At 38.5% G+C, this 25,515-nt stretch overlaps 1 protein-coding gene across 2 annotated transcripts in view; it reads left to right on the top strand.

Annotated features, from left to right (window-relative positions):
* Window positions 1–25,515, top strand: part of SPTBN1 (spectrin beta, non-erythrocytic 1) — a 184,234-nt gene that overhangs the window by 88,754 nt on the left and 69,965 nt on the right. For both annotated transcript variants that reach the window (XM_088149401.1, XM_088149406.1), the window contains one exon: window positions 22,406–22,557. In XM_088149401.1, coding sequence (XP_088005527.1) covers window positions 22,406–22,557 — 152 coding nt within the window. The remainder of the gene's footprint in view (window positions 1–22,405; window positions 22,558–25,515) is intronic.

Here is a 25,515-nt window from a genome sequence, read left to right on the forward strand (position 1 = left end):
AGACCTGGATCCAACTCCAATAATGCATCTGTACTAAAGCAGTTTGTGCCAGGTGAAAACAAATACTCTGTACTGGTTAAATATAAGGTGGAAGATGAGGATAATTCCAGACAGTGAAGACAAACCAGGAAGAGAAATACAAAGAAAGTGTGTTTAAGTCAGGAAGCAACATTGAGCAATGTATCAGGGGAGGCTAAAGATGTATGAGAGAACATCACTGTTTAATCAAACTGGTTTATTGGCTCCAAGAGACAGCATAGATCTCAGAAGGAAAAATCTTGCCTTTCTATTCATGGGTAGCCATTCTTTCAAGGTCAGAGTTAGCCATTAGTGAGCAGAATTGCAGATTATACAACTTTATAGAATTAATCTCTCATTAACATGTCTGAAATATGGTGCAGCAAAAATAAAAATAAGAAATAGGCATTTGTGTAGCTGAATCTTTTCTCTGCCACTTTGATCTGTTTTTTCATATTGTGCTAGTTTGGATATAACTCTAAACTACAATTAGATGAGTCTGTCTTACATATGTACTCACTTTCTCCAATCCAGTTCATGAGCTTCTATTGGGGCCCAGGAATTAGATAATTAAGTTCAGCTCCTCCTTTGGAGGAAATCTATCATGGCAATTTTGCAATGTTTCATCTGGAGTTGTAGGCAGGAGTCTTCCTATTGATTTTATTGCCCCATAGCCACCTGAAGTGGTGCCTTGGTTTCTCTCTCCTTCAGTGTTCAGGACTGCTTAGAGGGATGACTTATTCCTTCCCTGCTCCACCCCGCCCTCCCCACAGTCCATTTGTTTCTCATCAAAGAGAGTGACACGGCCCTGGCTTGATTGCCAGCTTTCCCACTCTTCCATTGGTCACCTCAATGGCTCTTCAAGCCTCTCCCTCCTTCAGCCATTGAAGCTTCCCTGAAGTAGTCACAGAGATATTTGCAAAGTGGTATGAAAGTGCAGTAGAAGATAAGATGGTGAGGTCAGTGGCTGTGTGGAAGAGTCTACAGAGACACAGAAGCTCACATGCTTGATCAGGAAAATTAAATACTTTCTGAGATTCAGCTTTATTACTAACTCCAGGTGTAGGAGAAAATACCCTCTTTTATTTGTAACTGTCAAGGTGTCAGAAACTAGCATTATTCATCAACACAAGATGTAAGTCTTGACTTGCTTACCTGTTGTGGATGTTGGAAGGCTCACTCACACTTACTGCTTACCTGTGCAGCAGGTGATTTGTGCCCAGTCTGACCTTTCCCTCATTGTGGGTGTCTTTGTTGTCTTTATCCATATTTAAACCACTGAGAATTCGATATTGGCTGTTGTGCGTTTACACTTAAGAGAAAGGGAGGAGTCAGAAGCTGTGAGCATGCATGCTGCTGTGTGCAAAGTTTGATCTATAGTGCAATTCAGTTTAGGGTAAAGCTATGGGCTTCAACAAACATTATCCCTGACCATTGGATATTAACACCGGCATGGGACTTGTTGAATGGGACTTATTGGAACTGTAAACTACACTCTGGAGGATGCAAGATGGCTTACTTCTGTTGCACAGCCTGCAGCCTTCAGTATAACCCAAAATGTTGATGAGGCCAACTCTTTGTGTGAACATCTCATACAGGATTAGTGATTTCTTGATAGGCTGGTGTTAATCCTTGCTTTCTGAAGCATTAGGCACTGCCCCCCCCCCCAAATGGAGAGAATTTAATGCACATATTTTGCTGTACTTATCTCCCTAACATCTGTAAATGTTTAGGAACATTTTGGGTCAAAATCAATTGGGCTTCTGGAGTCCTTGGAAAATTAAAAGGATCTACTAATCATCACTACATTTTAAAATAATTTGACCGTTCTAAAAGATCTATAAACTAAGATGTATTTTAGAAATGGCTTTCCTTAAATTAGAAAAGCCTTGTCACTCCTGCCAAAAAGAAGGTTGCAAAGGGCTCTTTTTCTTCCTCGCTTGCCCCTACATGGATGATTATTGCTCATGCTTCTGATTTTCCAAGTAGAAACTAAACCCATAATGGTGGACAGAATCTATGGCAGCACAAAGGGCCTTGTGCAGTCTCCAACATACGGACAGCCCCAAGTTGAGAGCGTCCTTTGTGAAAGAAAATTACTGTAGCCAAACTGATGCTAACCAGTCTCTCCCTACAGACATTCTGAATACCCTTCTGTTCTCCCTCACTCCTAAAAGAGATTTTTAAAAAGATAACGCTGAATTAAAAGACTTCAAGATCCTTTACAACAAGCATATAGTAATTATGGCATGTGAGAGGTCTTGCAATACTACTAGCATTACTGCCAAAAAATTACAACAAAACTCTGAAATGAGGCAATTAGGAATGAAATTGAGCTTTTACTCATCAACAACTCTTAACTGTGGTACTTTAGCTGGTCTGCATAAATGAATAAGGTTCTCTATTGGTGAATTAAGCCTCCTGGCCTTCTCCCCTCCAGACATCCTAGTGATGGACCATAATAGGGCTAGCCATTAAACAAAGAATCTTTGGTGTAGAACTTCAGGGAAGGTACCAGGTCTTTTAGCTTTGGAGTGGCTCAAATACTTAGTGGCTCCTGCAGGGTTCCTCTCACAATTAGAAACACCAAGCCACAGAAAAGCTTTTATCCTGGCGAGGTGCCATATGCTACCTTCCGCTCTATTGGAGGGCAAGTATAAAAAGCACCCAGTGATTGAAAGACTTTGTCCCCATGACATGGGAGGGATAGAAACTCAGGAACATGCCATCCTCTGTTGCCCATTCTATAAAGGCTAGGCTTATTCCTCCCCTGCTTGGGGGTATCTTCATAGACCAGACTTGGCCTGTACCCAATTTCTATTAGAGGTTGATGGTTCCTGCATCACAGCTAATGTTACAAGATTCTGCACAGCTGCTTGCAAAATTCAGCAGGCACATACTGAACACAGCACTAGTTAAATACATTGATTGTATGCTTACTCCTTTATGTTACTGTATTGATTTTAACTTCATTTCCTTTTAGCTTTGAAACATCCCACCCATTTCTGGATGTTTTCTGTTGTTACTTGTATTTTAGCCCACAGCTGGACATACGGGCCTGGCATTTTTAGCACAATTTAACTCTCACCTGGTCGGCAGATGGGTCCATTGTTTTTATTACTCTTATTGTTTTTATTGTCCTATTTGTATTGGAGTAAGACGATTATAAAGTCTTGTCTTGTCTGTTAATGTAGCATTTGAATGTAGAGTGCAGCCACATGTAACAGTAGCATAACTTAGCAAGTTGTATTGATTCCCTCTTGAAGGAGAGGGGAAAATGTAACAGAGAAAAACAAGAAGATGAAAAAGTTGAACTATTCTTTCGAGTCACTCTTCCCATCCCTATCCTAGTCAAACCATTTCTTAATCTGCTTGGGCCAATAACTGTATCAGGAATTGCTGGAATTGTAACTGCTCCATGTGATGAACCACTTGAACTGCAAGTGACAACTACTCAGTGAATTTCTTCAGATCTTGGCCTGACTTGGAACCAAGGTCATCATTAACTCCTTCGCTTGGGCAGGAAGGAGTACACTGAACTTTTCTTGTATAAAAATTATGCAACTATTACTATGTTTTGGTTCTGATTTGTTCTTAGCCCTCCTCTTGGTTTGTCCTCCTATTCCATGATTTGCAAATTACCCCAGTCTGTATTTATTTAGTCCTGCAAAACTAAGCCATTACTCTCCCAGCTTGCTAACTCATGATTTACTCAACCCAGTTGTTTAGGGTTGTGTGGCATAAAGAATTGTAACCATACCGGGTTTGTATAAAACACTACACGTCAAACTATCCAACTGTGTTTTGCACAAATGTGTTATCAATTCCAGTATGAAAGTAATCTTTACATAAGGAGAAAACAGTAGTAAAAAATAGTGGGGGAGGTTTGTTTCAGCAGGAAGGTGTTAAGCTCCCCCTTTCCCCAGTCACTGCTATGATTTAAAATGGTCCACCTGATAGTTTGGTCTTTGAGAGATAGCACGATTGGTCTGATGCCATTGTGCATTATCCAGTTTAGTTTATAAGGCAAGGGAATCCTTTGTATTACAATACAATTAAAAGTCTGCCATTATGTAATTGAAGTTGTTTTCAGTGGAGACTGGTTAATGGTTGATACTCTGTTTTCATAGATTGGAAACTATATTTTGTTTCCATGGTAATGGAATGGAAGAAAGATAATTTGCCTTTGAGAAATACTAAGCTATACAATGCAATATAGTCAAAGCTCTTTGAAATTCTATAGTCTCGGCAGAAATGAACTCACTTCGAAATCTCATTAATTCACCAAGTGTATAAAACTATGTAGGTTACAGCATAAACTGCTTTTACTGATTGACCATTTAAAGTGCTTTTTATATTATACCACTCAGGGAAAAGATTGGGGGAAAAAAACACCTAATGATAGATAATAAGATTGGATGGTGCTATGAAATGAGAAGTATTAAGAACATCCTTCCTAGCTTGGTTCTTATGAACTGTTTCAGCCTTCATCAACCTGCTACTCTGAAGTTATATTGAATTCTGGGTCCAATAATAATAATGAGGAGGAGAGGGAGAAGGAGAAGAAGAAGAAGAAGAAGAAAAGACCTGGCAATGGCTAAGAGCAGAAAAGTTGAAGAAAGAGACAGAGGGGCTAATTCTGGCTGCACAAGACCAAGCCTTAAGAACAAATGCATACAAAGCCAGAATTGAGAAGACAGCAACAGACAGCAAATGGTGCCTCTGCAAAGAAGCTGAAGAAACAGTGGACCACCTCATTAACTGCTGCAAGAAGATTGCACAGACTGAGTACAAACAACGGCATGACAAAGTAACAACAATGGTGCATTGGAATATCTGCAAGAAATACCATTTGCCTGCAAGCAAGAACTGGTGGGACCACAAATCAAAGTAATAGAAAATGAAGAAGCTAAAGTGTTCCGGGATTTTAGAATTCAAACAGACAAGCACCTACCACACAACACCCTAGGCTTAACAATTGTTGAGAAGAAAGACAAAAAAGCCTGGATAGTGGACATTGCAATACCTGGAGACAGTAGAATAGAAGAGAAAGGACTGGAGAAAATCACAAAATACAAAGACCTGCAAATAGAACTGGAAGGACTGTTACAAAAGAAAACAAAGATAATGTCAATAGTAATAGGCACCTTAGGTGCAGTCCCAAAGCATCTGGAGCACCACTTGAAGACCACCGGCATTGAGAAAATCACCATCAGTCAATTGCAAAAGGCAGCTCTACTTGGAACAGCTTACATCCTGCAACGATACCTTTAACACCATCAAACAACATCTGCCTATCACAGGTCCTTGGGAAGGACTCAATAGGTGGATAAAAATGCCAAATCCAGACTAAACATTTGGTTGACTGTGTGACCAACAATAATTTATTAAAGTTATATGCCGCCTGACTTCCAGTGACTTTAGATGGGTGGCATCTCTAACCAGCACAGCTGCTGAACTGATTTAATTAATTTATTCCTTGACTTTCCACCAGTGCCTGGTGCCCATTGGAGCTGAGCTGTTAACCAGAAGGCTAAGCTATTCCATATAAACAGCAAGAAGTTTCATTCATTGATACCCTTTGAACTTGATAAGATTAAACTTACTAATGTGTTTAAAGAGAATTCCAGAGAGCTTTTTTTATTATTATTAAAATAAGAGAGCACGCACAGGCAATGGCCCATCCCTTTTTCAGTTGTAACATGTAAAATTTGCAAGCAAAGATATAGGGTGATCACATGTGTGAGTTCTTTTCTTGCTTTTCCCTTTCATGTGTTTTTTCCAACCCAGTGGAATTTAGGACAGAAATTATCTGGAGGGGCTCAGGGCTCTTGTGTATCTATAAGCAGCATGACTCTCCAAAAACTGAGCAGAATAGGATCAAATTGGTAAAGCCAGCAAAAGAGAAAGTAGAAAATGGCCAGGGCTTCAGGAAAAAAAAAAAATCCAATGGAATCCTAATGGGAGAGGCAGTGAAGATGTGGCTCAGAATGTTACTGGCTTTCCTTCTCAATGCACACACTCATTCTGACCATGTAATTCAGGACAGAGCTGCTATTACAGGGTTAGGAAAAAAATCCAGAAACCATATTGGTGTCTCTTGGTGGGTGGATGGTCATACAGATTGAAGAAATAAATACTCTACATATTTTCCCTACCCTATTTATTTTTTTTAGAGTCTCTTCAAGAGCTGCTTATGGAAGCCATCCTCATCTTTCTATCTTGATGTTCAAAAAATATTGTATATTTTATATACAGATTATATACTAGAAGCAGGCTAGAATAGAGTCTTCATTGCTCTTGAGGTTCCCTTGTGCCATAGAATGTTCGACTTTATTTCAGGGAGTTACCAATGCTTTTATTCAGATGAGATCACTTAATTCATTAAACCATTGTTAGTTTATCCATATGTAATAAATAAATCATGATTGATTGAGTTCATGTACCTCTCTAAGTCCAAAGCAAAATGTATGCCAAAGCCATTGTCTCACATGCACATAGTGAATGGCGGATCTGTCTGTTTATTCAGGGAATGAGTATTACTATTACCTCCACTCTTATAAATGTGTTATATAAATGTGTTATATAGTATATAATGTGTTTTATTAGAGCCTTTCTGTTTGTTACTTGTAATACTGATAATTGTTCTTTTAGTTTATAACAGTTGGTTTTAATTTACTTATGGCTGTGTTAATATACTAGTTGCAAGCTGTTTAGAGTTGAAGTTTGAAACATTAAAATTTTGTACATAAATAAATACTAGTGGATACAATTGAGTATTAAATTCAAAGAAAGAAAATTGTAAAAGGCTTTTTGTTTTTGCAAACTGCTCTCTACAGTTCCAGAATTCGGTTCTTATAGCAGATTAATAACTGCATAAGCAGCATTTTTGAACGGAATGACTATTAACAGAGCAAAGCACTACGAAGCAAGTAAAAACTCCTTTTGAAAAATACTCTCAGCCCAAACGTATGCAGATATATAATTAGCCTTCTGCAGTATGATGATATTCCCATGTAACATGAATAGGAGCAGGATTGAGTGAAAGTAGCTAGTTTTGAGTAGAGGTGATTTCATAGTTCAGTTATTAACCACTGCAGTCTAGGAGTTTTCAAAACCATAAAAGGAAATGTAAATTAGCCATGATATACATCACTATTACTCTGAATACAGATGAAGTGTTACTATAGATCAGAAGGCCAGACGTTCCCTGTTCAGATATGAACTGCAATTATGAACTACTTTCTCTATTAACTCATGACTCAGTTTGAATTTACATACTCATGTTAAATTGCAGTCCAAGGGTAGCTGTGTATTCTCGTTGTATCCATCTAGACACACCTGGTGTGACAATTATTTCCCCATTAATAGAATATGTTATAGTTTCTATAACTATTATCTTTGAACTCCCTGTTATTACTAACATCAGCTCAGATGGAGCTGATTGCATGCAACAAAATGTGAGCTTGTGGCAAAATAATATAAGCAATATATACAGCACATTCCTTACCCAGATCGCCAACATTTGGGGGCCAGGTGACATCTTTGAAATTTTGAGAACCGTTTACTGGGTCTATCACGAAATGGGTATTATAGCAGGCATGGGCAGCAGGCAATATGAAATATCACTTTTAAAGAAAGGCTAAATGATGATAGAAGATAGGCAACTTGACCCCAAACACAGACTTTTTAAATTCATCATTCACTTTAGGTCAGAATGACCACCAAACATTGCTTTGCCAAACCCACAAGTTCCATTCATTCATATAATTCATTTGTTTATCTTTGTCTTTCAAAATCTCCCCTCAAATATGTACAAGACATTTTTTTTTTTACAAGTGCTAATACAAATACAACCTCCTCACTAAAACACACAGAGCCAACTTTCTATTCGACTTTTCCCGTATACAAACATTGAATCATCCTCTAGGCCAGTGTTGCTCACCTCAACAACATTAAGATAACTCCAACATACTAGCTGGGGGAATTCTGGGAGCTGAAGTCCATGCATCTTACAGTTGCTAAAGTTGAGAAACACCGTGGGGCTTTTCTATCCCTCTTTCTTTCTGTTTGTTCCCTATATTTATGTTTTAGGCTACCCTTGACGAGCCCCAGTCTCCCCTCTCTCCTTACCCTCTGTTTAGATTATCGCCCTCTATACCTTCAAATTTCTCTGTTTCCATCCACTAACCTCCTTCCATACAAATTAGCTGCAGTGAAATGTATCCTTTCCTTTTCCCTCCTGAGATGCTTTGGGGGAGTTTCTAAGCAAATCTCTCCCCGCCCCCTCTGCCCCAGGCAATCACCCACCATCTTTCCTTCTTAAGGATGCATCTTGACTCATATGGAAACACAGAAGCATGGCAGGAGCATTTCACTTTGGAGTGTTTCATAAACCTGTGAAAAATTCTATGTATCAGCAGCCCCTTTTGTGCTTCCTGTCTCTAAAGATGCTTTTGCCCCTGACAGATGACTTTCTTATATTTACATAGATAGAACAACTGTAACATTATTTTCGAAAAGCAGAAAATTTTGCAATTCACTGGCAGTTGCAGTGAAGTTCTCCACTCGTTCCTCTTGACTGAGGCGTAGACCTCAGGTGATAAAGAACATTTGAAGATACGAATAACAACAACATGGGGCAAGAATATGTGTTTACATTTGCTTTATGGATAAAAAGGAACAAGACCTTATGCTTGCAAGGCAGTACTTCTTAAGCTCTAGTGAGAAAGCAGTGCAATCTACCGCAGGTCAGTTTGAGGGCATACCTGACATATCTCATCACATAGAATAATTCCCACTAAAAATAATGAAAGTAGAATCAAGCAACATTTTTCAGTTAATTCAGTTATCATGGAGATAATTGGCTAATAGTGAAATCCTGTGGATGTTTCCAGAGAAATAAATTTTGCAGAGTGCAATAAGACTCCCATAAAGCAAAAACACTAGATTGTGACCTTATCAAAGATTGCAGTTCTGTAGAATTATTTATAAATAAACATGTACAAACATAAAATAAGATTAGGCTCCAGCTTCCTGCTTATTGAATCCAAATTAAAGGATTGCTGGCAAATAGGTGGCTTGCCTCTGTTTGAACACATCAAACAGTGAGGAGACAACCACTTCCCTAAGGAGTTGGTTCTGCTTTCAAACTGCTCTTATCATTAGGAAGAATTTACACAGTGCATAATTAACTTTCACAATTTGCTACGCCTGCTAACGTGATTACTAACCTCTTATATAGCATTGCTTGCCACTGTAACACATTTAAAGTTTTAGTGATCTTGAACAATTTAAAAATATGAAGAGACTCTTAAAAGTCAACTTTGTGTTCCATTGCTTAGAAATCTGATTTATTCCCCTTCTTTAAAAAATAAAAATGCTGCAGTATTTTCATCTGTTAGGGTAGGGCAATAACCTCATATGACTTCTTTGTTTTGTATACTGATAAGTGAGGGTTCAGTGTTTTCCCAGATGAGTGATTTTCTCATGCCATTCTCTTGTATCAGGGCATCAAGTGACCTTAGGCAGAAAAAAGTAGTTCTTTTTTAAAAGAAAAAAAAAATGCAAGCAGCTACTAATGCTATTTAACGTTTGTAGAGTCTTTTTATGCAGTTTCTTTTTATTGTTGTTGTAAAGCTTTAGGGGAATCAGAAAGGAAGTAACAGTTATTTTGGCCACCAATTAAATTTAAAATTTCTTTCCAAAGGCTCAATTTGGTCAGGACCAAAAAGCCTGTAGGAACTCCTCTGTTTACCTCAACAAATTAACATGGAGAAAATATTTCTCTTTTCCTTGTTTCTGCACATTTACAAATTAAAAATGGATTGTAATTCTACAGTCATGTTTTTAACTGGACAACTGTATCACTTTCGATTTTATCCAATACATTCTCTGCAGGCTCCATGGCATACATATCCCCAAATAGTGCCCATAGGACTCCAATAAGAAATAATTTATATTTGAAAAAAAAATGAAATGTACGAAATTATGCACATTTGCCTAACTAATGAAATTTAATGTCGCTAAATCTTTAGCATCTGTGAGAGCCAGTTTGGTGTAGTGGTTAAGACATCAGGCTAGAAACCAGGAAACCATGAGTTCTAGTCCTACCTTAGGCATAAAGCCAGCTGGGTGACCTTGGGCCAGTCACTCTCTCTCAGCCCTAGGAAAGAAGCAACAGTAAACCACTTTTGAAAAACCTCTCCAAGAAAACTGCAGAGACTAGTCCAGGTGGCCAGGAGTAAAAAACTGACTCAAAAGCACAAATAATAATAAATCTTTGGCAGTCTTCTGAGTGTTTGGTCATTTCAAACTTTAAAAAAAAAATCTTGGCACTTGCATTAGGGAGTATTTGTATTACTTTCACAGACAATCTAGGCCACAGTTTTGTGACAGTTCCTTTATAGGCTATAATCTTTGAGGAAGTAGCTCTCAGGTATTTTAATTTCTGCTCATGTCAGGACACAGGTTCTGTGCATGGGTCAATCACAATGACTTTAAAAAAAATTATTGAATATTTGAATATTCAGCCATTTCCAAAACTATTTATGAAAGTACTCTGTACTTATATCAGTTCCTTTGTCGTATACATGGAGCTTGGGTCTGCTTATCCTTGTTGAAAGCAGGGACAATATAAACTATAAAATCAGCACGTATTACCAAGTTATTAAAAGGCTCTGCCTTATAGCCATTGCTAACATATGGGTATCCCTAAATATGCTGCTTCCCTTTGAAAATCTACCCTGTAATTTAGTGTTCCCCAGATTGTAGCTCATGGCAAAACATTGCTTGTTGTTTTCTTGTGATGCAGCTCCCAGACTAAAGTTTGAATTTGTGTTGTATTTTTTTGAATAAACAAAGTTGGCAAGCTTCCCCTTTCCCAGCCATGCAATATGGGTGGCATTAATCTATGTATCCTTTGTGGAGTGAGCATTCAGGAAGGGCGGTACATGGCTTGTACTGTAAATATTCTGTTGTCTAGATCAGACTAAACAATCTGATTTTGGAAATGTATTGAACTTAACCACAACAGTCCTCAACCAGACTTTGGTCAAGCTGCCTGGGGATTATGAGAGGTAGTAGTCCAGTACATTGAAAGGTCACCATGTTGGGGAGGTTTGGTTTAGGCAAAAAGTCAGTTGTCAAAGACTATTTTGCTTTGAACTGTGTTTTGTCTTTCATTTTATGATTGGTAACTAAGAGCCAGTTTATAGTTATCAGCAGAACTAGGTAGCAAAGATTTCCCTGAACTGAACCAGTTTAGTTTGCAAATGGGCATGTGAATTGTGTTAGGAAGTTCCAGAACAGGAAGGAGGGAAAACCTTTTAATGTAGAAAAAATTTAATCTAGGGACTTTTTACAAAAACAATAATCAAGAAGATTGAAGGTCAAGGCCGAAGTATTTTATGTGAATGTAAAACATGACAGTTTCGATTCCCAGAATTGGGAAAATAGGCTGGAAAAGTTAGCTCACTGATACCTCAAAATGTGACCAGAAGTGAGCAGTCCAGAGTGCATTGACCATTTGTGAACTCCAGACTGCTTCTGGTCAGCCCACAGATCCTCTTCTGATGGTTCCACCACATTGGGTGGTTTCCCATTGAAAACTGGTGGCAGTTTGCCACTGTGTAAACCAGAAACAGACAAATGAAGCAATTTGTTTTAGGGAAAGGTTATATGCAAAAAGCAAAACAACTGGAAAATTCCTGCTCTGCTGTGATAACTGCCTATTTCATATCATAATGCTGTCTGTAGCCCTCAGTGAAAAATAATAATAAACAACAATAGGCTTCTGGTTTGGGAAAAGTTGTCTGCTCCTGGTGTGTGTGTAATACCACAGTTTGAGATATCAATAATCAAGGTTAGTAATTGGGTTCACGCATTACACTAATTACTTAACCATAATTTTTTGAGTAATCCATTTTGGGTCGATTTCACAAAATATGTTAAGCATAAACTATGGTTTTCTAAACCACAGAGTCTGATTCATATAGTGTGCTTACCAAATCAGAACAAACCATACTGTGGCTACGTACGATGATGCTTGTTCAAGAAAGCTTCCTTTATTCTTAAGGCTGGACTTTCCTAATACATTAATAAAATACAGCAGATATCTTTGGGTTACTCTGGGCTTTTTAAATAGTGGGACTGTTTGTTAGCATAAATATTGTTCAGCCAGCAGTTAAACTGGTTTTGATTTAAAGACTTTATGTGGCGCAGTTGTTTCATAGCTACTTGAAAAGGTGCAACAGAAGCTGTTGACCCTTGCAGGGCAGCCTTCTTGAAAGGAAAATTGTCAGGAATTGCTGGAATTTATGGAGCTATGTGTGGGATTCAAAGGCTTCCATTTCTTGAGAGAAAACAGCGCTTCCAAGGAATATTCTGCTTCTTCAAAATGAATTAGTCACTTGCCCTATGTTCTTCTCTTACAATGCTGACCTTAGGTTTTATCATGTTGCCAGGGTGAGTCAGTAGCCACAATACACTGGTGTAATCTCTGATTTGATTCAACTCTTTCCCACACCAGTAAGATTTTAGAAACCTGCTTTTATACTTTCCTAGCAAAGACTATCTTAAAATAAGAAGCAGAGGCCCAGCACAAACAAAAGAATCCTCATTTCAGTTTAATATATATAGATCTTTCTGTTATCTGCCCATTATCTACCTAAATGCACTATGGATGCCTTCAATTAATTGGTCTCTTTTTTCATTTAAAATTTCATTTAAAATTATGATTCTTGGTTTCTGAATAACTCATGATTTTAATTCAGCTTCAAAATATGGTTTCAATCAATTATTTCTGGGTTTATCATGATGCATTGAGAAGAAATTGCATATGCAAAGACATATGTATGTATGTATGTATGTATGTATGTGTATGTGTATATATGTTAGTTTATTAATCTGTAATGTGAGCACATGAATTTTACCAGAGGAGCAAATTAGGAATTGAACTCAACTTCTCCCTCAGGCCTGAGATCACTGGACAGATGTGAGTAAGTCAGTGTTGGCATCATCCTTTACCTTTAGAATAAAAGTATGACCTTCACCCTATTGTGGTTATGGGAAGGTAAGACAAGGAATTATAAAACTCAATAAAAATGCCAGTTAAATGATAACTGATAATTGAAGGGTTGGGAAACTCATTGGCCTGAGTTATATTATTCTACAATAATTGTATCTTTTGTGCCAGTTCAGTTATTTTAAAAGATGATTCAAAACAGGTTAAGCTATAAATCTACTCTGGATAACTGATAGAAATTACAATGCACAAATAAAATGGGACTAAAGTCCATCAACTGCTGCAAGCATGTATTTCACATTCAGAACAGCCCTGCTAGATCAGGCCAAGGTCTATCTTAGTCCAGCTTTCTGTTTCTCACATTAGCCCACCAGATGTCTGTGGGGTGCTCCCAAGCAAGAAGCAAAGAGATATCCTTCTGAAGAGTTATTTTTCTGCAGCCGGTGTTGGGAGGCATGCTCCTCCCAGCACAAAGGTAACAATAATTCTTCAAAATCAATAGCCATTAATATTCCTGTAGCATTCTGCATTACAAACAATCCTGTAATTTTTTTTACAGTAGTCATAAAACAATATTTCAAAGTGGAAGCCAGAATAAGAACAGCCCATTAAAACATATTAGGGGTAGTTAACAGCCAGGGCCAACTGATAATAAAACATGGACTTTTAAAATATATCTGAACACAACAGCAGTGGAGCATGGCATGCTACACGTGGAAGGTGATTCCACAGAACAAGAGTTACCACTGAGAAGACCTGCTTCCACGCTGCCCCAAAGTGGAACCCTACAAGCTGTGTGAACAGTTCTCTTCCCAAAGATGATACCTACCTAGGAGGCTGATACAATTGCATACATAATGTGCTTATTTTAAGAAATAAAGCTTTTGGAATGAAAGAGAGTGAACTGCCCAGTAATAGTCCCCATTCATAAGGCTGATTTGTAGTGGTTAAATCTGAAGTGGCCGGTTAAGATACTTTGGAGCTCAGAGAAAAGTGCTTCTGTTTTACATTGCAAAACAAAACATGGACCCTGGGTCATCTGCTCAGACAACCCAAATAGTAGTCATGCTTTCAAGTTGAAATATAGTTTTATCATTGCTTTCATGATAACCTGACTAGATCATTTTCATTCTCATTTGACAGAACTGAACTTGAGATACTTCTTAAGGAACTTGTGAGAAGCATGTATGAGGAAAGAATTTTTAAAAGTTAAATGCAGAGCTCCTGTGCTTCTCCTTATTCTCTAGTAGTCAAAACCAAGAAGGGGCTCTGCATTATTATTATGGACCTTGCTCCATATCAGAGCCAGGAGCAAAATGGATGGGATGGTAGTTGTATCAGTTATCATTTAAACTTCAGGAGCCACAAAGCTACTTTTTCATAAGAATGCATCAGAGAGTCTAAGGTTATGTTAATGCATCATGCTAAGCCACAATGTGATATATTTGATGTTGGTTTAATAGTATGTGGATTGAGTCATGTCTTGTAAACCGTGGTTTATGGCTTGGCACTGGGACATGGAACTAGGAATGCCACTGTGCCTGTGGACGCGGGGCTATGTCAACCTGGAAGTTCTCTCTTTCACTTGAACTTGCATGTTAAAAATGTTCAAATAAGGAAAAAAGAGAAGCTGGCAAGTTGCGAAGCACCAACAGCTCTTGATAAGCCTTCGTATAAAATAAAAATGATACAGATCAGTGCTTTGCTTGGAGATGCTTCCATTGGCCCCAAAGAAATACAAAAATAAACTGGAGCAATAGGAAGCATCCTGCAATGAAGAATTGGGGCGGGGGGGGGCAAGTTGGACTATCAAGTAGCATTATAGATAAATCCACACTATAATACAAGTTATGTCCTACTTGGCAACTATGTTGTGAATGGGCAAGCCAACCAGAAGCAATTTTGTAAGAGCGCACAAATGTTCTCAGAATTCTAAGTACTGTATATTCACTAGTGCCCAAATTCACACATCCCTGGTTTAGTTGATTTGTGAAACCCAACCAATAGTAATTTATTTAAAAAATATGATTAAGCAAGCCGTAGCTTAGTGCACTATGTGAAATCACTCTTAGAATTGTCAGTAGAACTTGTCAGACCTTTTCAGATGCAGCCAATGCTCCTATTTTACAGATGAGGAACACTGAACTCCAGAGATGTTTTTTGTTTGCCTGCAAAAAACTATTAGCAGTCAGAAAACCTTTTGCTTGCTTATAGTCTAGACTGTAGTGGATCTCAGTTGGTTTAGATACAGCATATTTGTTATCAAACATCTGTTGGAGAGACTTCTCCCTCCCTCCTTCAAATCTTGACCAGCAATCTCAAGTACCGGTCCTTTATTTGGACAACATTGTGTCCTTTGGGGTTTCCGTCCAGCGGAAATGTCTGTCCTTAGTGTTGCCTGGAGATAAGTTTGTGTTATCAGTGCAAACTTTTGAGAGCTACTTCCCTTTTCCTGCTGTGTATGCTTTGCATGATGCACATATTGTCTCCCTCCCTTTTCTTTCCCTGCACAATATGTGCACACTCAGGGAGATAAATGTTATTGCAAAGTACTAGAAATTTGCTGCACCACCCATATCCTGTGGCTTTAATTAGAAATCTTCAGAAATTCTCATTTATAATCTTCTGCTATGCCTGTTCCTTATGATATTTTTGTCCATCTGTGCAATTACCTTACATTAGTTATTATCATTACTTATCTTGAGTGGCTACCAATAATTTTTTTTAATTGATTTAAAGTATTTTCCCTGTTCTTCACAACATACTTCCAGAATGGCTTATATAATTTTAAAAAATCTCTATCATTGCCTAACCTAAAAGACACATTGTAAAAAAAAAAAAAGAATGATGGTGAGGGAGGAGGAAAACAAGTAAATACAGGTATTGAACAAATGGCAATTCAGTATGCCTATCCCATCAGAGGTTGTCCACTGCCTCTCAGAATAATTCATCATACTGCCCTTGTCCATTTTCAGTCAGCCTCCATGGATATGGGAGGATCAGATAACTTCCTATATCTAGTACAATTCCATCAGTCCACCCGGATTGCAGAGAGATCTCAAATTTACCTGCCACCAAAGAGAACCTGCATAATGGTATCTCTGTTGGGTTCTTGATGTTCTCTGGGTTTGGAATTTTCCTTGCAAATGTTTCATTACCTCATTCAATAATGTCTGCAAAGAAAATTCTAAGCTCAGAAAGCACCAAGAACCCAACAATCTTAAACCTAACCCTGAAATATGTATTTTCTCCATAATTCCAGTGTTATCTCTGAATGAGTAAGTATTGAAGGGTTGTTCCCTTTTGATCAAGAAGTATGCCCCCAAAAGTGGCTTGTACAGATATAGCATATCTGCTCTTGTGCAGTCAAGTAGTTCATCTTTTAAAAGCAAATATTTTGGGTTTATGAAATTACCATCAATTCTGCTTCAGAGTGGTTTAAAAGCCCCCGCCCCCGCATAGCAGTTTTCTTCTGGTGTGATCAGGTACAGATCTGGATTTTTAACTCTATTTGCATGCTTCTCTTAAATTCTTTTTCTGTACTCATCCAGTTTTGATAATAAAACAAGCAAAAGTATTTTCACACAATATATTATTTAAATCTATGGAGTGATGCAGAATATCATGATGGTAGATAGCAAAGATGCCTTTAGAAAATGACCAGATGCGTATAGAGTAGCTACGTCTGTCTGTAGCTTGGAATCTTAGCAAATGGAAAAGTTTCTGTTTTCAGAGACCTTATGTTTGTCACCAGTAAGTGCTAGGGTGAACTGCTCTTGACTTGGAAGCTAAGTAGGGTAGTTGGCCTTGGTAGTACTTGGAAGGGAGACCATTTGGGAATTCCAGGAAATCTGGAAAGTAAAAAAAAAAAAAAAATCATCCTGGAAGACTCTTTAGTTCTTTTAACAGGATAATTAAACTGTAACATTTGCTGCCATTATTTGCTATCAGTTTACATGACTTAAAGGGGATCAAATAATACTAATTCTAATAGAAAGAACTGGAGAAAATCACAGTATATGAAGACCTGCAAATAGAAGTAGAACCACTATGGCAAAAGAAAGCAAAGATAGTACCAATAGTCATAGGTGCCTTAGGTGCAATCCCAAAACATCTGGAGCACCACTTGAAACCATTGGTATTGACAAAATCACCATCAGTCAATTGCAAAAGACAGCTTTACTTGGAGCAGCTCGTATCCTGCGATGATACCTTTAACACCATCAGCAACACCATCTGCCTATCCCAGGTCCTTGGGAAGAATTCGATAGGTAGATTAAAATGCCAAGTCTAGTCTAAACATCTGGCTGACTGTGCGACCAATAATAATGATGATGATGATGATTTGATTATAGTTATTTATATCCTCCTATAAGATAACAATCCATCCAAAGTTGTTTAAAATGATATAAACAATTGTAACTAAAATACAATAAACATTACTAAGAAACAAACCTACAAAAGCTTGTAGGAAGTTAATGGCAATGGCCCAGTTGGGATGAGTGTCTAACTGAGAAAGCCCCTGGGATAGTTTCATCTTCCTTTCTCATTCTCATTTTGGGATTCTTTCCAATAGAAGATAATAACTACTATTAATCCATGGTTATCAATCATGTTTATATTTTACCTTCAAGTTCAGAAGAAGCAGATTTTGAATATCAGTTCCTGGGGATTGATAGGATCAAAGGAAGCTTTTTCTTCCCGCTCCTGCTGTTTATGAGTTTCCTATGGGCATCTTGACTGACTTCAGTAAAAAGCAAAACACTTGACTAGATAGAAGTTTAGTCTAAGCCAATAGAACCTCCCCAGAATACTTCTTTCTGGTCATTGCTAGAAAGCAGAATGCTGAATAAGATAAGCCAGTGATTTCATCTGTCAGTTTCCTATTTGAAGGCTACATTTCAGGTACCACAACAGATATCTAAGATGCTGCAAAAGCTGTTTCCTAGGTTGGAAAGCTCTTTGTCATGGCACAGGAACAGCAGACACTCTGATACGTAGATACGGATCCTCTCTGACCAAAGATTTTCCAACTATCTAGTCCATTCATGGTATTGTTGAACTGGCAGAATCATCCTGTCAGCTGGAGCAGGCAGGGAGGAAAGATTGGTGTGTGTTAGCTCTCATCTTGCCTCAAAAGTTTGTGGAGTTCTGGATGTGACTTTGAAAAAGAAGCATTTTCAATTAATTAAAACAACAATCTAAGAACACTGCCACATTTAGTTAGTCTTGGTGTAGTTTTAAATCTTAGTTAGCTAGAGGGGGAAAAGTTCAATTTTTAAGTTAAAAATGGCAAGAAAACCATGTATAAAGAGGATGAGGTTGGTTGTAAAACTCCTAACTGAAATGAGCAGCAGGTGTTTCATTTCACAGCAACCCAAAACAGCTTTTCTAAAAATAATTTTTGCAGTGATTCTCAGAGTGCTCGCTGCCCAAATGGGCAGATGTTCCTGCCATGCCGGTTACACATCTTAGAATGTGGTATATATTCAATGTGTGAATCACAGCTGAGGGATTCTCCATTTTGTTAGACAAGCTGGGACTCCCTGCACTTGCACGGAACAGTTTTCTTTGGGAAAGTTCATGGAATGTTCCCAGCAAGCAGGAATGATAATTTCAAATGAATTTAAGAAGATCAGGCAGTGGGGAAATAAAACCATATGAAGATGATTATGTTAAAAATTCATGCAGTTAATATTTTGTAAAAGAAATAGGAAAAATAAACAACTTAATATTGGAAGTTTTAATCCCAACCCATTTAAAGGACACCAAATTGGGAAAGGCTAGTCTCTATGGATATTGGAAGTGGCAGAACATGCTCTAATTTGTTCCTCTCTCCCAATGTTTTGGGATTACACCATAGTTAGAAAAGAGCAGCTCAATTTTCATGAATCACCTCCTCCATGTGTCTTTCTCAATAAGGCAGTGCTAGCAATGTGGTTTCCACTTTCTAATGAAATAACCGCTTCCTACTTCAGCCTGTTAATATTGTTCAGCTTCAGCAACCTAACCTTACAATGTGGGCAGTGACTGTTTGCAGAGGAGCATTCCCTTTATCCATGGATCTGGTCCCCAAGATTTTAAAATCATGGGAAATCAGAAATCTCTACACATGGAGGGTAACATATAGAATTGGCCTCTACATGTGAAGGTTATGGAGAAAGTTAAGGAAAAGAAGTTAGAGTAGTTATCCTTTCCCTGTGGCTTATAGTTATGTCAGGAATTGCTGCCTTGATTTATCTGGATGCATCATGTTGAATAACTGCCCTGTGGCCTTCCAAATGTTGCTGAACTACAATGCTCAGCATCATTCATCCATTAGAGTGGTTCCTGGGAGTGCAGGTATTGTAATTTTATAATAACTAGAATGCCAGAGGTTGCATTTCTCTGCCCTAGTTTGTCACCTGTCCAAGATGCTGCAGCAATCTGCATTAGAGGAGAGCAATTAAATATTTAAACTGGAAAGAACAAAGAAATAAGAAATTTAATCACTCTGCCTGTTGCCACAAGGTAACCATGCCTTCAAAACAGTTCCCTCTAGATATAATGACATAGTCTAATAAAAAGTTGCCCTTGAAGGGTAATAAATATATCTGAAAGAGGGCTCACAGAGAAAATAATTTCAAATCCTTCCTAAAGGTGACTTCAAAATGCAGTCTGGGAAGATTGATGTCAGGCCTAGCCCAAGGAACTCCAAGAGACAATGCAAAATCAGTTCAGCTGTGTTTATTAGCTACAACCTCTAGCAAGAATCTTCCCAGACTGAAACCCCAGCTCCCAAGTCAGCCAGCCACAACAGTGTGAATTCCTCAGGGAGGTGCCAGTCTCATCCCCTTGTAGTTCCCACGCTCCTGCGGCAAGCTAAGAAAATGCTTATCTCCCTGAGCCTGGCCTTCATAATTCCATTCCATCACATCTGCAGCTTCAAAGGAGCCTGAAGGAAATGGATTATGTGGAACCTTTTCATTTGGATTTCAGACCAGGTCACAGTACAGAAACGGCATTGGTTGTGTTTGTTAATGGCCTTTGGCAGAGCCAGGATGGGTTGGTGCAACTGTTCTGGTTCTGCTTGATCTCTCTCTGGCTTTTGATAACACCAACCATAATATCCCTCTGGACCACCTATGGGGATTAGAAGCGGGCGGTGGGGGCATCACGTTGCAGTGATAGTGCTTCTTTCTCTGTGGCTGGTCCCAGTCACTGTTGGAAGAGGGGCAGAAAGCCCTGATATCTGAGGTGCTATTTGGAGTGCCACATCTGGGACTCAATGCTGTCCCCTTTCTACATGATAATATCTACATGAAACCACTGGGTGAGGTCATCTATCACTTTGGGGTCAGGTATCACCAGTATGCTAATGATACCCAGTTGTATATCTTGATCCCAGGCTGATCAAGTGATGCTGTTGAGAACTTGTCCCAGAGTTTGGAGGCCGTGAGGATCTGGATAGTGAGGAACAGACTTAAATTCAACCCTAGCATAACTAAGGGCTGTGAGAATTTGGGCTACTCAGAACTGGAGACTTCCATCTTCAGTCCAGAGTGGGATTGCAGTTGCCAGTTTGGGACTGGTACACAATTTGTGGGTGTTCCTGGACTCACAGTTCCTGCTTGAGGAGCAGGCAGCAGCTCCAATCATGGTCTGAAATTCAGGATGTTGGTTATCACCTATCTGTCTCCTCTAGTGTCTGTCCATCCTGTTTGATCTGACAGAGTTGGCATGCTTCAGCTCCCACTGATTAAACAAGGTAATCTGATGGGACCCAGGAACTGAGACTTTTCTTCACAGTGCCTCCCTCTGGAATAGCATCCCCCCAGAGATTTGCATTGCTTCTACCATGGCCTTGTTCAAAGGGGCCTAAAACCTGATTGTTCTCCCCAGGCCTTGAGTTAGGTTGGGTAGTGGGCCCCTTGTGGGAATAAAAATACTGGTTTTATTTTTTTCTGGATATTTACTATTTTTTACCTTGTTGTTCTTAATTTGTTTCTAATACTGCATGCTGACCAGAGTTGCTATGGAGGTGGCTGCTCTTATAAATGTCATACATAAATAAGTAAATCAGCAAATTTAGTCTTCCAATGTTTATTCTGTGAATTTTACAGAGACACGCAATCCGAATTCTCTGGGATTAAATGCCCCACTCTACATGTGCCAATACATCATGATTAGAAGACCTCCATGGATGGGGTAGTAAGTGTAGAGGGGATAGAGAATGGCCTTGATGGACAATGGGAAGATCCGTTATTAAGGCAACAATCACAGCCCATTGAGCCCATTCTAAGAAACAACCTTAAGAAAATGCCTGACAGGCCCCTTCCTAATTCACACGAAGATAAAGTGATGGAGGAGGGAAACACATTCAAACCTGCAAGATTCTCTTACTATAGCTGTTCTAATTAAAGTAATTTTATACAATACACATATGACATTTGTTTCTTAGTCTGGTCCACCTTATAGGGTTGACAGTAGGATCTTTATTGACCCAGAGTTGCTCCTTGTATAGAAAAGCCATCCATCTGTTTACTGGTACGTGGCCACTTACTATACGCACAACTGAACAATAAGATGAGCATGCAGTTGTTGGGAATGGTGGATTGTGGGGCTCATGATGAGTCTCTCATGTGTTATTTGAATATGTTGTGGCAGTAGTCTGAAGTTTTATAGAATCACACCATCTCTACATGCTTGAGAGTATCACTGAAAAAGTTTTGCTTTTTGCTGATGCTTGTGCAGAGTCAATATTGTATACTGGACATGTTGTAAGTGACTAGATGGGAAGTAGCCAAATTAAAATTAAACTTATACAGTACTGAACAAATCTCACTCAGCCATGAAATTGGCTGTGTGACTTGGGCTGAGAGAAGGATGGGGAAGGTGGTGAACTAGATCAAAGTTTATCCCCTTCCCCATCCCTACCCAGCACTCCTGGAGGGTAGCAGATTGGAGAGGGTTGTAACAATATATGAGGTTAATTTTGGGTTGTGGGGGAGAGATGAACCGTGTACTCCTCTTTGTGTTTTACCAGGATCTGTGATAACTTTTTACCTCTGAACATTTGTTTAAGAATTATAAACTAGGGTAACAGATTAGTTGCAACACATGTGATATGCATATAGATAGTCTAGGGTCAAATCATTGTATCTCTAACTAACTAAAAGAAAAGTTAGGAAACAGAACCTGGAAGCGCTCTTGGAGAATTGCTGCCAGTTGGAATTGAAGGTACTGGATTATCTGAATGAGTAGCGTAACTCAGTGTAGGCCATGAAGTATGGTCAAAGAAGTGCCTTGCCCAGATACTCTTTGTATGTTAAATATAGTTTCTTATGACTAAACCTTACTGTATATTTTCTTCTTCTTCACTAGATGAGCGAGAGGCAGTGCAGAAAAAGACATTCACTAAGTGGGTTAACTCTCACTTGGCACGTGTGTCCTGTAGAATTACAGACTTGTACACTGATCTTCGTGATGGACGAATGCTTATCAAACTGTTGGAAGTTCTTTCAGGAGAGAGACTTGTAAGTTTCTGTTCCAGATATTCCAATGCCAATTCTTGGTACTCTTAAGCCTTTTGCAGTTTCCTTTTATAAAGCAAAGTACAAAATTGAAATACTTATTGAATATATTTTATGGGCTAATTTAATATTTGTAGATCACTCCTATTTTTAAGATTTTATTACAGTACTTAGATCTGGTTGAAATGTTTGGCTAGTTTCTCATATTTTCTGAACCATATTCAGTGGCTTATGATTTTTTTTTTAGGGAACCTCTATTTATTTAGAAATATGCTCTTTAACAGTTCTGGGTAACTTATGTAAATGTTATCAGCCATAAGCATAAAACTGTAATTGAAATAAGAAAAAAAAACATGGAAACTTTAAACATTAAAACATTTGAATGGTGAAATGGCTGGATGAATAAATATGTTTGAGCCCCTTCCTGAATTGTTCTTAGGGAGACTTGCTTTATCTCAGAGCAGTGTGTTTCATAACATAGGCCCAAAAATAGAAACAAGAGGTTAAGAAATTATGCAAAATTGAAAAATGAGAAGAAAGTTATTGGAATCTGGAGTAAGTTCTCCTAACCTATCTTCTTCATGGTGTAGTAAATGCATTTCCCATTTTTAAAATCATAATAAAAATGTGTTTAGAGGGATGTTTATTAGTTCTTGATGTTTATTCCAGAAGTATAATAAAAAGTGACATAAAAGCAAGCCTATTCAAAATTTTAAAAAGCTGCCAAACTATTTTATACATTTGCCAAGGGAAAGTGCATTCTTTCCTATTCTTTATCATCAGCATTTGAGAAAAATAACTATAGTAAGAAATAGAATAATAGATTTGCTTTAGGCAAAAATCAACTCCTAAACTTGTCATAATGCATGTGTAGTTCTCTGTATTTTCAGTCCATTGTGGAAGAGCCACTGTAGTATAGTGGTTAAGGTGTTGGACTAAGAACAGGGAGACCCAGTCCACCCTTAGCCACCAGGACCAGTCACTATTTTCCAGCCCAACCTACTTCACAGGATGGTTATTGTGAGAAAAAAGAGGAACAATATGTATTCTACTGTTAACTCTTCCCCCCCCAACACTGATCCCTTCCTCCCCCAACACTGAGTGGAACCGGCCATGGAGAAAGGAGGAGAACCACTGCAAAACAGTGCCTCCCATTCCCAACCCCCGAAGCCAGTTCAGAAGGATACTATGGTTGATGGTATTGAAAGCCACTGAGTAATACAAGAGAGCCAGGACAATCGTACCACCCACATCCCAAGCCCTCCAAAGGTCATCAGCAAGCACAACCAATGCCATCTCAGTAGTGTACCCTGGCCTGAACCCAGACTTAAAAGGGTCCAGATAATCCACTTCATCCAGGGTCCTCTGAAGCTGAGTGCCAACCACCGTCTCAACAACCTACCCCCAAAAGGAAAGGTTGGAGACTGGGTAAAAGTTGTCTAACATGGTTGGGTCCAAGGATGGCCTCTTGAGAAGGGGGCACACCACCCTCTCCCACAAAGTGGCATTAACCACCACTTGAACCCAACCATATGCCACCTCCAGGGAGGCCTTAACCAACCAGGAGGGTCATGGATCTAGAACACAGGGAGCCGAGCTCACAGCCATGAGGACCCTATCACAGCCATTTTGCAGCATGGAACAAAACGGTGGCCACGTAGTAAGGGATCTGTTTTTGCCTTGGGGTTACCCTATATTCAGGGCAAAAAAAAAAAAATCAAATATTCTTTAATTCCAGATTAAGTCCTTTCTGCCGTGTGGGCCAGGATCTTTGATCTGTTGGTGACGCAAATTGAATCACTTCACCTGGTCACCAAAATTGTCGTCTCAACTTGCAACAGTTTTATCTTATGGTGATGATACTCAGCTGCATCTGACTTTGATTGTACTCAGTAATGTTGTCAGCTGTTTGTTTACTATATGACTTTTGGTGTGCTGAGAAACTTCCATATTTAGCTATGTAAATATTTATAAACCACCTTTCATCAGAAGGTATTAGCACACTGAACCTAGAAAAAAATAGTCATAAGTTGCAATAAAATAAAATAGGAAAATGCCTCTATTCTTAGATGCCTGTTTATTGGGCTCAGATAGGAACTTCTGCATTGTTCCCAGGCTATGGAATGCATTCCTCAGCTGTTAATAATTTTTAGCATTGATCTTCATCTATATTTCTTATTTTTGCATTTTTCTTTTACTTATTGATAGCTATCTTGAAGCAGGATATGAATCAAATAAACACACATTGCATGCAGTCTAGCTGATTTATTATTGATTTATTCATTTATTGTTCACATTGTCATCAACAAACTCTCAGTGGTTTACAATGCACTTCATCCTAAAACATCCATGGTAAACAATATTTTAAAAGCCTGCAGTTAACTAAGCAAACATTAATACCAAATAGCACACACAGACATTAAAATAACTGAACCCTCTGATAAAATGTGACCATATTTTTATTTAATGCCAAAAAGGGCAAATGTCTTTAGAATCATGACAATTTATATAGCAGGTTTTTGTTTTCAGTTCCTTCAGCCAAAAAATTAATGTGATTTTAGTAATCCATGTTTAAAAATATTATTCCTTCAACTACAAATAAGCATCAAGATGGCAGTTTGATGTCATTTCACTGTTTCAAAATTCATTTGTTGAAACTCTTCTGCTTATTCTTCTTTTCATATGCTAATATTTATTTTGCATTGAGTACACCAGGCAATAATACAGTCTCATACTCTACAGTGTTAGTGTGTTTGGAACTAAGGGCATCTCCATTTTGCAATCTAGAATTTTGATAAACTGTCACTAAGACATTTTGCATCTCCTTGTTTGCTTTTTTGGAAATGTGTCCTAAGGCTTCAGAATACTGGAATGAGTGAATGCAAGTATAATCCATCCATTCCGGGGGGAAATTCTGAAAGCCTTTGGGAACTGGATGGGACAAACAGACTAAAATTGAAC

Source organism: Python bivittatus, unplaced genomic scaffold, assembly GCF_059951505.1.
Source record: "Python bivittatus isolate LINGU-HERP-01145 unplaced genomic scaffold, Pbiv_v1 ctg000020_np1212, whole genome shotgun sequence".
Taxonomy (NCBI): domain Eukaryota; kingdom Metazoa; phylum Chordata; class Lepidosauria; order Squamata; family Pythonidae; genus Python; species Python bivittatus.